The sequence below is a fragment of the Heptranchias perlo genome, chromosome 1, assembly GCF_035084215.1.
Source record: "Heptranchias perlo isolate sHepPer1 chromosome 1, sHepPer1.hap1, whole genome shotgun sequence".
Classification (NCBI taxonomy): domain Eukaryota; kingdom Metazoa; phylum Chordata; class Chondrichthyes; order Hexanchiformes; family Hexanchidae; genus Heptranchias; species Heptranchias perlo.
In genome coordinates, this window is record NC_090325.1 from 182,589,994 (window position 1) to 182,604,929 (window position 14,936).

Genomic DNA, 14,936 nt, shown 5'->3' on the forward strand with positions numbered 1-14,936 from the left:
TGTATAGTTTTTTTTTAATAAACCTCTTACTAAAGTTCCCTCATAAACCAATGACAGTTTACTAACAAAAAAAATTCTTGCTTAACTTTATACACACATCGCAGTGATTTATAACGTGTAGCCGTGTCTGCAATTCTCCACAGATTGAGTTGCTGCTTTTCATTGCACCACAGAGAATTGACATCTTTAACATTGAAAAGGCCTACGTGAAGAAGAGATAGATATCATGTTTTTGATATGGGTTGATAAATGGCTGTCTGTTCCTCAAGGTGCAGCATTGAAAAAGGCCTGGGAGAAGGTAGCCTGTCTGGCTTTTGGCTGAGAATTGTGTGGGGAGACCTGACTTTATTTTTTAGAAGTGGGGGAGTTGCAAGAAAAACTGTAGTATGCTTAGGGGAATGTGTTTGAATGGAATTTCAAAGAGTTGTTTTAGTTGTCAAAAGTAATACTTATTTTTCAACTTTGATTATCTGAACTAGTAGGATTTGAACACAAATACAGAAGTTTAGCACATATTTATGGAAATGCTGAAAGTCTTCCAATTTTTGTCTTTGAAATGTATGGATTTGTGTAGGCAATGATGACCGGCAGAATTCCTGGATTTATTGATGTCATCATGAACCTAAATTCTGCTACTCTGCTGGAAGATAATCTAATCTGGCAGGCAAAAGCTGCTGGAAAAAGAACCTTGTTCTATGGTGATGACACTTGGATTCGACTGTTTCCTGATCACTTTGTAGAATATGATGGGACTACCTCTTTCTTTGTGTCTGATTATACTGAGGTAAGTACACTTTTGACACAATTTGTACTGTACCAAATATAGTTTGCTTTTCCTCGTAACACAAGGTATTTGTAGCCTTTCCAGATATTTTAAGTAACAAGGCCTAAAGGTAACCAATTTAATTGCGCAAAATAATTACTATGAGAGCAAGGAGCCAAAAGACAGGTTATGTGTTAAATAGAACATTACAGTGTGCCAATCACAAGAGATCTGTGGATATAGTAGAACAAATTCCCAGAGAAAGGAGTTGTTTTGGGATCAATTGGAATCTGTAAAAGAAGCTGGAACGATATCTGTGAAAGGAGATTAAGGTTATAGACATATTAACAACACTTTTTGATTTTTTTTCAGGGGTAGTCAGGGAAAAGTTATGTTGGAGGGAAGTCCCCCTCTCTCTCCTTCCGCTCCCTCCAATTCTTATTTTAAACTGAGAAGAAAGATTAAAGGTTAGAGATGCATAAAATCGTATTAAAATTATTAAAACTAAAAAAAATTGAAATTTTAAAGTTTGCAACAAACTTATTTGAACGAAAGCATCACTTCAAAAAGAACTAAGAGCTTGATCAGAGTCTGAAATTTGGTTCGTGGAGCCATCCCGTTGCCAAATTGTGCAGTTGCAAATCATAACAAATTTACATAGGCGATTTCATTATAGGTGTGGATATAAGAATTTATAATCGAAAAAAGTTGACATAGGTATGACAAACATGACAACAGGAAGTGTTTTTAATATATATAGATGGATAAATATAGATAGATATATACTTCACTCACTTTTAAGGGAGTATGGTATGTTCACCCTTTTAGATCAATTCTACTAGGTTAGGGTATATCCTTGGTGCTTAACTTGTCATCTTGGCTCAATGTAGCACTCTTACCTCTGAGTCAGAAGATTGTGGGTTCAACATACTCCCAGGATTTGAACATATAATCTAGGCTGACCAGTACAGTACTGAGTGTTGCATTGTCGGATGTGTCATTTTTCAGAAGAGATGTACAGCCAAGGCCCCACCTTCCAGTTCAAGTGGATGTAAAAGATCCCATGGCATATTTGAAGAAAAACCTGGTCAATATTTATCCCTCAACCAACCTCACAAGAATAGATTAACCAGTCAGTCATCCCATTGCTGTGTGTGGAACAGTATGCAAATTGACTGCTGCATTTGCCTACATGCCGACGACAACAACAACTTGCAATTATATAGCACCTTTAACGTAGTAAAATGTCCCAAAGCGCTTTATGGGACTGTTATCAAACAAAATTTGACACGGAGCCACATAAGGAATTATTAGGGCAGGTGACCAAAAGTAGAGAGGCGGAATGGTTTAGGGAGGGAATTCCAGAACTTAGGGCCTAGGCAATTGAAGGCATGGTCGCCAATGCTGGAGCAATTAAAATCAGGGATGTGCAAGAGGCCAGAATTGGAGGAGCGTGGAGATCTTGGGAGAGTTGTAGGGATGGAGGAGGTTACAGGGATAGGGAAGGGTGAGACCATGGAGGGATTTGAAAGCAAAGATGAGAATTTTAAAATTGAGACGTTTCTGGACTGGGAGCCAATGTGAGTCAGTGAGCACAGGGGTGATAGGTGAACGGGACTTGGTGCGAGTTAGGATACAGGCAGCAGAGTTTTGGATGAACTCAAGTTTATGGAGGGTGGTAGATGGGAGTCCGGCCGTTGGGAGGCCGGCCAGGAGAGCATTGGAATAGTCGAGTCTAGAGATAATGACAGATGATCACACTTATAAAATAATTAATTGGCTATAAAACACTTTGGGACATCCTGAGGATGTGAAAGGCCCCGTATAAATGCAAGTTAATTCTTCTTAATGTAAACTGGTTTATTCACTTTATTAAATTGGCCAATGATTGTGTGTTCAAATTTTTGGCATGTAAAAGCCCTTTTTGATGTTTCCATCACATTGAGAACAGATTTTGTAATGCAGCCTCAGAAAAAAATAGTAAAGCCTTTTAATAACTCTTGGCCAAGTTTTTGGTATCAGTAAAAACTAGCTTTAAATAATGGTAAAAACAAAATATTACCTGACTACTGCAATAGGTTATATTTGAGATTCATAGTCTTAGTGCCTTTTTAAATAATTTTTTGCATTACTCTTATATAATGCTGTAGTGACCGTTATTGTGGACTGAAGCTTAACTTTCTAGTACAAAATGTATTTTTCCATAACAGGTTGATGAAAATGTAACCAGGCACTTGGATAAGGTATTAAAAAGAAATGACTGGGATTTATTAATTTTACACTACCTTGGATTAGATCACATTGGCCACCTGGCTGGACCAAATAGTCATCTGATTGGACCAAAACTCAGTGACATGGATAACATTGTTCAGAAGATTCATGTAGAACTACTATCCAAGGTTTGTAGAGTTTCAATAAAATTTGCATTAATCCTAAGACTGCGAAAAGGGCGAATGGAACGTTGGCCTTTATCACAAGGGGGTTAAGAAAGTGGTGCTTCGATTGTACAGAACTTTGGTCGGACCCATCTGGAGTACAGTTTTGGGCACTGAACTTCGGGAAAGGTATATTGGCTGTGGAGGCGGTACAGCGCAGATTCACCAGAATGATACCAAGGCTTAAAGGATTAAATTATGAAGCTTCTTCACTTATCCTCCCCCACGCATGCTCTCCCCCACTTCTTCCCCCATTCTCTTGTTCTCTCCCTTGCAACCTCCAGTAAACCTGATCTGTATGGGACTTTTCTGGTCTCATCATTCAATGTGAGTTTGTGGAAGGGGATTATACATTAATAAGAAATCAATTGAGAGTACAATTCTACGTGGAATATATTTCCACTTGAAAACTTTAGGACGATTGCATGTTTTTAAATTTTAAAAAAATTGGAATGAATTGCAAATTATATCCAGTGTATTTGTATAAAGATCTGTATTTTTTGTATGGCAATTTACAGGAAGGGGAAACTTCTCTGCCTAGTTTATTGATACTGTGTGGGGATCATGGCATGTCGGATACAGGCAGTCATGGAGGATCTTCAAATCATGAAGTGAACACTCCGTTGGTTCTCATCAGCCCTGCTTTCAGAAAGAAAGGTGAGGACTAGAAAGAAGTTTCTAACGACCTTTATAACAGTACTGTTTTAGTACTTTTATGCCTTTTATTATTTTAAATCTTTCAGGTGCAGAGCCTTTCCAGTATTTCTGTTTTTATTTTAGATTTCCAACTCTCTTTTATTCTTTTTATCTAAATCTTCATAGCTGTTTTCATAACCATGACTGATTGCTCCTCGGATTTGGTGAGATTGAAAATGAAAGTAAGAGATTATGGTTTAATTAGCCGAGATCAAAAATAATTCTAACTACTATTCACCTTACAGCTAAACATTTATTTCTCCATCTCCAATCCTTTACTTTTAACTGCTTATTGACTTTGTTTTTGATAAAGTTTTGCTAAAGATGTGAGTTGTCAATTCTTGCACCCAGTCAGGTATAGCACTATCTCAATCTTGACCCTTAAGTTTTAGCACCTCAGAGTGAAGCTGGCAATGCTGAATTGAGGCCAGTTTTGTACTGAGAGCACATACCTATTGGACTACCTGAGCTCATTTTACTTAGACCATTTCAATTTATGTAGTTTGAGAGAAAACATTCACCTCATCATTCTACATTTGATTTAAACCCGGAGGTAAAAGCAGTGTTTTAACACAATATTAACCTCTTATTCACTTTTTTAAAAGGCTTCCCTGTCCCACTGACGACCTTCGCAAAGATCTCTTTTGTTTTTAAGGTTAATTTTACCTTGCATAATTAAGTGTTAATTTGACAAGTGAAAAGTTAAGCAGTTTCTTTAAAAGAGACTTATGGGCCATTGCGTACTAGTCACCTGCATGGAGCAGTAACTTCTCTTTTGTGGTCCTGAATCTTTTTTAGTTGGAATTAATACCCGTGGGTTCAAATCAAATGCCGAATGATAGGATGAATGTTTCTTCTCAAATTGCATAAACTGAAATGGTCACCAAAACGTCGCTGTCATACTCTGTATTGCATTCAGTTCATTCAGCTGCTTTGTAAGTCTTACCTGATATCAAACCCATATGCAACAGTCAACAGAGTAGGAAAATAATTGGCTAGACATAGTGCTTTTCTGTTAATTTAAAAATGATTGTTTTGATTTGTGTTCAACCTACCCCTTTAGTAACCTTTTTTCATTGGCTTTTACTTGTTCTGCGTTGTTGCATTTTATTAGTTTACAGGTTTGGAATGGGACTTCAGCCCACACCATCCTGGCTCAAGAGAATGCAACCAAGCTGTGTTGTGCAAAATTGAACTCCCTGCACCTTTTAAATGTGGGAGGATGTAAATCCAGTAGGAAGGAAGTGTGACAACTGCCTGCAATATAGCTTGCACTGTATTCTAGCCATCTCCATTTAGCTAAACTCAAACCAAGTATTGTAGCACTTCATAAAAAATGGAAAATGTGCAAGCGCCCATGGACAATTTAGAATATACATAAGAAATAGGAGCAGGAGTAGGCCATACGGCTCCTCAAGCCTGCTCCATCGTTCAATAAGATTGTGGTTGATCTTCAACCTCAACTCTGCTTTCCCACCCGATCCCCATATCCCTTGATTCTCCTGGAGTCCAAAAATCTATCGATCTCAGTCTTAATTATACTCTGACTCAGCATCCACAGCACTTGGGGTAGAGAATTCCAAAGATTCACAACCCTCTTGAGTGAAGAATTTCCTCCTTATCTCAGTCTTAAAAGGCCGACCTCTTATCCTGCGATAATGCCCCCTAGTTCTAGACTCTCCAGCCAGAGGAAACAGCCTCTCAGCATCTACCCTGTCAAGCCCCCTCATGGTCCTGCTTAATGCCATACACGGGGTTAGTGAATCATAGGAAGTATTCCTCATTTAGTGTCAATGGATGTAAGGAAAGAGACATTTTACAGAAAATGCCTGCTTCCAGAATGTCCCTAACTAGCACCTATAAAGCAGGATCATCACTAACTGTTAGGTATGTTCCAGCATACACTGTAGAATACACTTCCATTAAGGAAAATCACATTATGCAAATAGAATGCAGTTCCATTAAGGAATGTCCCAGAATATCCATTAACAAATGTCTTGTTTTATAGGTAGAATACATTCACTCTGTAAACATTCTGCTCTTGAGACTTTCATGCAGGCCTGTAACATTTGGAAACAAACAAAAACCATGACTGAGGACATGTAGTATGTTGAGTTTTTAAACAAATGGCACTGATTGCTAATTCTTCATGAAACACAAACCTGACTCATGGAGTATTCTATTAGTCTTGCAGACCATTGTAAACAATTTTACAACACCAAGTTATAGTCCAGCAATTGCTGGACTATAACTTGGTGTTGTAAAATTGTTTACAATTGTCAACCCCAGTCCATCACTGGCATCTCCACATCTTGCAGACCAGGGTGTTATGGAATAAAGGTGGAATTCTGCTGTTAGTTTTATTCCCATTGCGAATAAAACTTAACTAGAGATAATACATTTAGTGAGCTGTTACAATTTTTCCCCAAATTTTGGATCCTAGATAAAATGTTTATTTCATTTTTCTTACCTTATCTAACTTCTAGATTCCTTTGCTGCTTCTGAATATGTGGAGCAGACAGACCTCACTTCCACTTTGGCGTTAGGATTTGGTTTGCCTATTCCACGGAACAATTTGGGAAGTCTCATTCTAACTGTCCTTGAGGAAAGACCTTTAAGGGAACAGCTTAGATATTTGCATCTTAATGGATACCAACTTAGTATGCTGGTTCAAGAGAGTATTCCTGCATATGAGAAAGGTAAGGTCAGACAGCAGCATATTTAAATGTTGGATGAGCCTCAGAGAAAGGCTTGACACCAGCTTCTAAAGATGAGAATGAAGTATTCTTTCCCGAGGTTTATTTAAATGCCATTGGAGAGGCTGAGTATTTACTCATAAATGTTTGCCAGCTCAGTTTACTGCTGTGTGTTTTGATATTGTCAGCTTAAAATATTGAACTTATATTAGCAAACATTCCCTCCCCCTTACTTTTGCTCTGATCATCGTATTTGAAGTGCCTTGGGGTCTCCCAAGCATGTACAGTGGGATTTTTAAGAATTCTGAATGACACCACTTCACCCTCTGGCACACTATGTGCCCTAATGCTTCTGCGTTGTTCCGAGGTGATTCAAATTGAATTGCACGCAAAAGTAGAAGATTGTAGAAGACTTGAGGAAGACGTGAACAGGTTATGGAATGCTTTGCCAAACGGAGTGGCTGATGCAGAGATCATTGCATCCTTAAAGCGAAAAGTGGATAAATATTTGAAGCAGATGAAGATATAGGGAGAGAGTGTAGAAGTGGAATTAGGATTTGGATTTCTCTTGCAAAATGCTGGCACATAGACGATGGGTTGAATGGCCTCCTTTTTTGTTAACTTCAATGGCATCTAGATGATCAAACTGTTTGGTTGGCATTGCCTGCTTATCATCTCTGCCTTTTTCCAGGGTGCCAACTCTACCCATAATAATTTGCTGACTACTCTGGGGCACAGTTCCATGAGCACTGATACCTCGCCAAGTGGCCATTTCTCATGCCTGAGCTCTGAGTTGGCAGGTTATTTGACCATGGAGGACATCATAACCAAGCCCAATCCTCGAGCCGCGAGAGATCAGTGGAATGCAACAGGCCAGCAGATCATGGAGTTTAGTCTCAGCGGGAGTTTAGCCTCAGTGAAGCAGTTGGACAAAGGTTTATTCTATAATTCGTATGTGAAGTAAGTAGAGGAGTTTGATTCTTGTGAAAGTTGGCTAGTGGGAGTTCAACCAAACACTTTCTTTTTAAGTTTTAGACACAGAGGGATTTAGGCACAAATGGCTGGCGGTGCAGGGAACCCTCATGATGTATGTGGAATGTGATCCTTGGTTTTTCCAGGGCAGCATATTTGTATTAAGTGTCGGATATTTCAGTCTCTGGAACAGAGGGTCCTTGTGCTCGAGGGGCAGGAAGCCACACTCTGCGGCTCAGAGATGATGAGGGGTTCCTGGATCATGCTGTCCAAAATTTCACCCAAGAGGCAATGATGGACAGTTCAGGACAAATGGGTAGCGTAGAAAGAGAAAAGTGGGTGATCATCCACAGGGGCAGCAGTGAGAGCCAGGACTCACTAGTGTGGGGCACACCTGAGTTACTGAAATTGTCCAATAGATACATAGGGGGTAATTTTAAACCCGAATAATGGGTGGGTTGGGGGCGGGTGGGAGTTGAAAATAGTTGTTTTTTGGGCTGCGACTGCAACCCAGCTTTTTTCTGGGTTTAACGTCGACGTGTAAAAGTACAGGCTTCCCACTGGGAAAGCAAAGTCTGAAAATTTTGCGGTTGCGACCCCAAAAAAACAACTATTTTCAACCCCCAACCCACTCGTTCTTGGGGGTTAAAATCACCCCCATAATGTTGGAAAAGTATGAGGTTTACAGTGACTCAGTGGAGGGAGGTCCTGAGAAACATTGTGGCGTCATGGGCAATGGACTATTTGGGGTGTGAGAAGGTAGATAGATTATAAGGAGCTTGGTAGCAGTGGAAGATTTTATAGTCGGGGGAATAGACATTTTTTTTGACCACAAGTCCCGACTGTCATATTGCTTTCCTGGTGCCAGGATGGAGGACATCATGAAACAGGTGGGAAAACTTCTGGAAAGGGATGAGAGCAGCCCGAAATCATGGTCAATGTTGAAACTCATGATGTAGATAGAAGTACGTTTTGAGGTCTTGCGGAGGAGTTTGAAGAGTTATAGGATCTCACAAGTGGTAATCTCTTGATTACTTCCTGTGCCATGGTTAGGAAGGTCAGGAAATGATTAGGAAGGTCAATGTGTGGCTCCAAGGCTGATGCAGAAGGAAAGGTTTCACATTCTTAGGAGAGGGTAAACAGAGCAGTGGGGGAGGATTTTAAACTAATGTGGCAGAGGTGTTGGGGAAGTTTAGGTTTGAGACTAGAGCAACTTAATAAAGTTGTTGGAATAAGAGCAGACGGCTTAGTTGAAATTAATAATGAGAAAATATCATCAGAGAAGAAAGGGAAAGAAAGATTTTGAGGTAGTGAGATACGCTATTGTCAAAGGAGCAAAGGATATCAAAAAAATTAAATGAGAAAACTAAGAAAAAGAATGATCAGGATTGAGTAGTATGTATGAATGCACAGAACATTCAAAAAGGTGGAGAGTTAGAAAAGGTAATAAATATGGTGGGCTATACTGTAGTGACTTTAATGGAGATGTCATTTAGGTTTGGACTGGAAACATTGTCAGTAGAGATAGGGAGGGAAAAAAAGAGGGGTGGGGTGGCAGTGTTAGTAAAGGTTTCTAGCACAGTGCTAGAATATAAGGGTGTCCTTAGGGGTTACATTAAGACAGAATCCATATGGATGGAGTTAAGAAATAGGAAGGAAAAAGGTACAATTTGCAATTTTCTTGGTGTGCATTACAGGCCTCCAAACAATGGAGATGAAATAGCAAGGGATATCTGCAGACCGCTCTGAGAGATATGCAAGAACAACACTGCAACAATATGGGTAATTTTAACTATCCCAAGATAGACTAGATTAGTTATGGTAGTGTAGTGGTCCAGTGATCCAGAGACCTGGACTAATAATCCAGAGAACCTGAGTTCAAATCCCACCATGGCAGCTTGAGAATTTGAATTCAATTTCAAAACTCTGGAAATAATAAAAATTTGCTTTCTGTAAGTGACCATGAAGCTGTCGGATTGCCATAAAAACCCAGTTGGTTCATTAATGCCCCTTAGGGAAGGAAACCTGCCATCCTTACACGGTCTGGCCTCTGTGACTTCCGTCCCACACCTTAACTGCCCTCTGAACTGGCCTAGCAAGCCACACAGTTGTATCGAGCCGCTACCAGTGGTTCAAGAAGAAAGCTCACCATCACCCTCTCAGGGCATCTAGGGATTAGCGATAAATGCCCACCTTTTCAGCGATGTCCACATCCTGTGAATGAATTTTTAAAAAATAAATGTGATGCAGGCGATCATAAGGGAGAACACTTTTTAGAATGTATGTAGGATTGCTTCCTGGATATTTTCGGTCCAGCAAGGATTGAAGGGTTAAATGAGAATCTGAAAAAAGGCTGCAAGACAATATAAAAGGAAATAGTACAGTTTTTTCTAATCATATAAAAGAATAGTTAGAGGGGGTAGGACTACTTAGGGATGAATGAGGGAGTGTAACTGGAGGATGAAGATATGGCAGAGGTGCATAGTAAATATTTTGCATCGGTTTTTACAAATGATGGAAATAAAAATGTAGGTGTACTGGAGGAGAATATCGAACGATGCTTAGAGATTTAAAAAAAGGAATTGGTCCTGCTCGACTCTTCCAGTGCTCTCCTGGCCGGCCTTCTATCTTCCACCAGCTGTAAACTTCAGCTCATCCAAAACTCTGCTGCCCCCATCCTAACTCGCACCGAGTCCCGTTCTCCCATCACCCCTGTGCTCACTGATCTACATTGGCTCCTGGACCAGCCATGCCTTTAATATAAAATTCTCATCCTTGTGTTCAAATTCCTCCATTGCCTCATCCCTCCCTATCTCCTCCAGCCATGCAACCCTCTGAGAGCTCTGCGTTCCTCCAATTCTGGTCTCTTGTGCATCGCCGATTTCCGTCGCCTCACCATCGGTGGCTGTGCCTTTAGCTGTTGAGGCCCTAAGCGCTGGAATTCCCTCCCTAATCTTCTCTGCCTCTCTACCCCTCTTTGCTCCTTTAAGACGCTCCTTAAAACCTATCTCTTTGACCAAGTTTTTGGTCACCTGCCCTAATATCTCCCTATGTGGCTCAGAGTCAAATTTTGACTGATAACAAAATGTCCCAAGGTACTTCACAAGAGTGTTATGTTAAAGGTGCTATATAAATGCAAGTTGTTTTTGTTGCTTTGAAAATTGCCATGGGATCTTTTACATCCACTTGAGGGTAGATGGGGGTCTCGGTTTGATATCTCATCTGTAAGATAGCACCTCTGAGTGCAGCACTCTTACAGTACTGTGTTGGAGTGTGAGATTAGTTTTGAATTGCCCTAGCAAAGAGCTGAATCAAGTCGGCCACCTTTTATGCTTCTGTGGTTCGTCCAATGTCCACGTGAACTTTCTACTGATGGATCACTGCAGTCCCCTTGCTGATTTCTCCCCCTATCTATTCCAAGCGCAGAATCACGGGGCCAGTTGTGACATCCATGCTGCATGAGATCATCGAACTCAGTGAAGACTGGGTTTAAAGCTAGGCCCTTCCAGGCCTGTGCAGCTCAATTGCACAGTGGGCAGTGTATTGAACAGCTGAACCATCGGGGACATGACTTTATTTTTCACTGAGCATATTCAGAGGGAAGGAGGATGAGAGTTAGCTTGCTACCCAGAGCCCATCACCTCCCTAAGGTTATCCGCAGGCTTTCTAGCTGCAAAGTGCTTTTTTTTTCTTGTAGGATGGGAGTGCTTTGCAGGCTTCATTTGGCCTTAGTTTATTGTTGCAAGTAACTGAGGTTGTTGAATACTTCAATTGTGATAACTTCCCTCAGCCTAAATAAAGTTTTTTGTTTACCTATTTGCAGATGCTGGGTACAAACTATTTGGAATAGCACAAAAATCTCACGGTTCTTGGATCAAGCTTTACTTGGAAGGTAATACTTCGGAGACTCTTGCAAACCTAGGAAAGAAGGTGTTGAGGCAGTATTTGGATTCCTTGAAGTTCATGAGTTCTTCACTTTCCAAAATTGTGGCACAGTATGATATGTACTCAATGATCGTAGGAACAATCATTGTGGTGGAGGTAGGAACTATTGCACAATACTGATTTCTCCTCTTTCTCCCTCCCTGTTCCATATTTGGTTGTTTAGAGTTTTATATAGAGAGAAGATAATGACCTAGAAATTGGATCGCTCTGTACCTATTTTACAGGCAGGCAGCGTGCGTGCACTCATTCTGTGTTGGAAGTGCACCACCGCCATATTGGCAAAGGCCGCTCCGTAGGCATCCAGCACACACCCCTGAAACAGGCATTCAGCCTTTTGCTTATGCAAATAGGAGGCCTAAGACCGGTATAAGGCCCTTTTTTGCAAAATTTGGTTTTGCATGACCGCAGCATGCACTGATATCAAGGCCTTGGAGAGGGTGCAGAGGAGATTTACTGTAATGGTACTAGGGATAAGAGACTAGAGAAGCTGGGATTGTTCTCCTTAGAGTAGAGAAGGTTATGGGGAGATTTAATAGAGGTGTTCAAAATTATGAAGGATTTTCATAAAGTAGATAAGGAGTAAGTGTTTCCACTGGCAGGAGAGTCGAAAGCCAGAGGACATAGATTTACGGTAATTGGTAACAGAACCAGTGGGAGATGAAGAGACATTTTTTTATGCAGCGAGTTGTTATGATATGGAATGCACTGCCTGAAAGAGTGGTGGAAGCAGATTCAATAATAACTTTCAAAAGGGAATTGGATAAATACTTGAAGGTTACAATTTGCTGGGCTATGGAGAAAGGGCGGGGGTGTGAGACTGATTGGATAGCTCTTTCAAAGAGATGGTACAGGCACAATGGGCCGAATGGCATCCTTTTGTTCTATATGATTCTAATATGTAAGTAGCAGCATTTAAGTACTAAACAATGAAGTAATCAAATAATTTAGTAGATATTGTTAACTGGCAGAATTAGTAAGTGAGGTTACAAAGGAAGTTTGTATATGCCACAGTAATTCAGCATTAACTGACTTTGATCATAAATTGATACTAAGATTCATATCTGCGATGAATATAAAGCTGGCGAGATTAGTTTATGCTTACTGTATCAACTCTGATGTAAAATGAGAATCTCTCCGATTCTATGCACAAGGGGAAATCCTACCTGCTGAGCATGTGATTAATTAGCAGGAAAGAGGTAACCTCTGCTGTGCTTTTGGATGCAGTCAAACATTCCACCTATTTGGTGAGAATGTACTTGGACCCTTTTGCGGAATTGGTCACAGGTCCCACCCAATTTATCTGATCAAGGTTGAGGCAAGCTTCCCTATTGTAAAGGGCCCTGTGATAACTGGTGGCTGGTTGAAATTTCCAGTATACCAAACATCTTTGAATGTAGCTCTCTAGATCTTAGAGTAGGGCCAATATGCGGTTTGTTTCAACGTTTGATAAGTGGCTCTGGCTCCTCAATGAGCTCACTGTGGGAATGTGGTAACATTACTCCCCTATGGCACAAGGGAACCACCCATTCACTGGGTCCTCCTTCCTCTGAGGCATGAGCTAAGAAGTTGTTATGCATCACGTCTTTTATTCGGTATAGTTTTATTTGCCACTCCCAAGAGACAAGGCAAGAATCTTTAGCCAAAGGTGGCTCTTCTCGAGGCCCCCACCATCATTGATGCCAATGTCCAGCCAATTGGTTTACTGATCATGATATTAAGAAGTGGTTGTGTGTACTGGGCACAGCAAAAGCCATAGCAGGACCTGGACAGCATCCAGGTTTGGGCTAACAAGTGACATTTGTGTCACATATGTGCCAGGCAATGATTATCCTCAGTAATAGAGGACCCAACCACTTCCCCATGGCCTTCGTTGGCATCACCAAAGCCAAATCCCATTCCCATGACATCTTGCAGGTCACTATTGACTAGAAACTTAACTGGACCAACACTGGGCAAGAACAGGGCAGAAACACAGACAAGTGGCTCATCTCCTGACACCTCAGTGACTTCCCACTATCTACAAGGCTCAATTCAGGAGTGTAATGGAATACTCACCATATACCTGGATGGGTGTAGGCACAACAACACTCGAGAAACTCAACACCATTCAGGATAAAGCAGTCTGCTTGATTGGCGCCCTCCGTACTTTGACTGCAGTATGTACTATTTACAGGATGCACTGCAGCAATTCGCCAAGCTTACTTTGACAGCATCTCTCAGCCCTGTGACCTCTACCACCAAGACAAGTCACACACCATCTTGGACAAATATTGCTGTTCCTTCATTGCTGCTGGGTCAAAATCCGGAAATTGCCTACCTAACACCTTCTCAGGGTAACTAGGCATGGCCAGCGTCCTCCACATCCTGAGAACAAATTTTTAAAAAGATTCATATAACTTTTCTGAGTATTTTAATGTGGGGAGATCAGTTGTGCAGGCTGTTTCCACATCATCACCTCACACGTGCAACTGCATACCTCAAACAAAATAGAATGTTATAAGCTCCAGAAGTTGCAGATCTCCATACTGATACCAACAGCATGATTAATGCATTGATGGAAAATTGCTTTTTCCTGGCTTTCTGTGGGAAATCTATTAGTATCTAACAAATATTTGTTTATATTTTAGGTTATTTTCCTTCTGATAGCAAGTACTCCAGAGGCACTGGGCAGCACTGCTGAATTTGAAGTACCTGTGTCATCACCATTCTACTCCCTCCTGTTTTACCTGCTCTGTCTGATGTTCGCAGCTATTCATGTTGTTGTATGTACATCGACAAAAACATCTTGCTATTTTTGTAATGTGTCCTGGCTATTAGCTGCAACAGTGATTGTACTGATATCTGCACTGCAGTGCGTGCTCCTTTCAACTATTTGGAAGCGATTTACAAATAGGAAGCCTCAACATAAGGTGAGTCACTAATATTGAAGTGTACTTTTGTAATGAGGGTGGATGAAGCTACCAGCAGTTGTATTTAAACAAATTAAGTCGAGGTTTAGGCTTTCTGCAAAGGACTCAACTGTATATTTGGTGTGTGTGTGTTTGTAGACTAGTTCTTCACAAGATAATATTTCCACAGAAAGCTAAAATTCTTCTAAACTTTGCAAAGACAGCTACTGGGTGAACGTATGTTTTGTCCAACACCATAAAATGGTAGTGTGCAGAGGAAATGACTCATGAATGGATTTGTTTGTCCAGGTTGTTTTCATTTTACCTCTTCTCTGCAGCTGCTTCACATCTTATAACCCTAGAGGGAGTGGTGTCAAAATTTGCAGATGTTGCCAAAATAGAAACTATAGTTAATTCTTTATAAGACCAAAAGAAGCTGCAGAGGGATATTGATGAGATGAGGGATTGGGTTAAAAAGTGGCAGATGGAATTCTGTGCCAGTTAATGTGAAGTGATACATTTTGCTTTTTTTTAAAAAAAA

General features: G+C 40.6%; 1 protein-coding gene across 5 annotated transcripts in view; it reads left to right on the forward strand.

The window, feature by feature from the left end:
• pigg (phosphatidylinositol glycan anchor biosynthesis class G (EMM blood group)) overlaps window positions 1-14,936 on the forward strand; it is a 76,659-nt gene that overhangs the window by 8,526 nt on the left and 53,197 nt on the right. For 4 of the 5 annotated variants that reach the window (XR_010964811.1, XR_010964812.1, XM_067994351.1 and 1 more), the window contains exons 3-8: window positions 575-784; window positions 2,974-3,162; window positions 3,717-3,855; window positions 6,381-6,593; window positions 11,386-11,603; window positions 14,135-14,416. Coding sequence is in view for 3 of the 5 variants with exons in the window: in XM_067994351.1 (XP_067850452.1) it covers window positions 575-784; window positions 2,974-3,162; window positions 3,717-3,855; window positions 6,381-6,593; window positions 11,386-11,603; window positions 14,135-14,416 (1,251 nt within the window). In the remaining 2 variants the exon portion in view is untranslated. Of the gene's footprint in view, window positions 1-574; window positions 785-2,973; window positions 3,163-3,716; window positions 3,856-6,380; window positions 6,594-11,385; window positions 11,604-14,134; window positions 14,417-14,936 lie in introns of those variants that run through there. The other variant, XM_067994352.1, reaches the window with a different exon arrangement.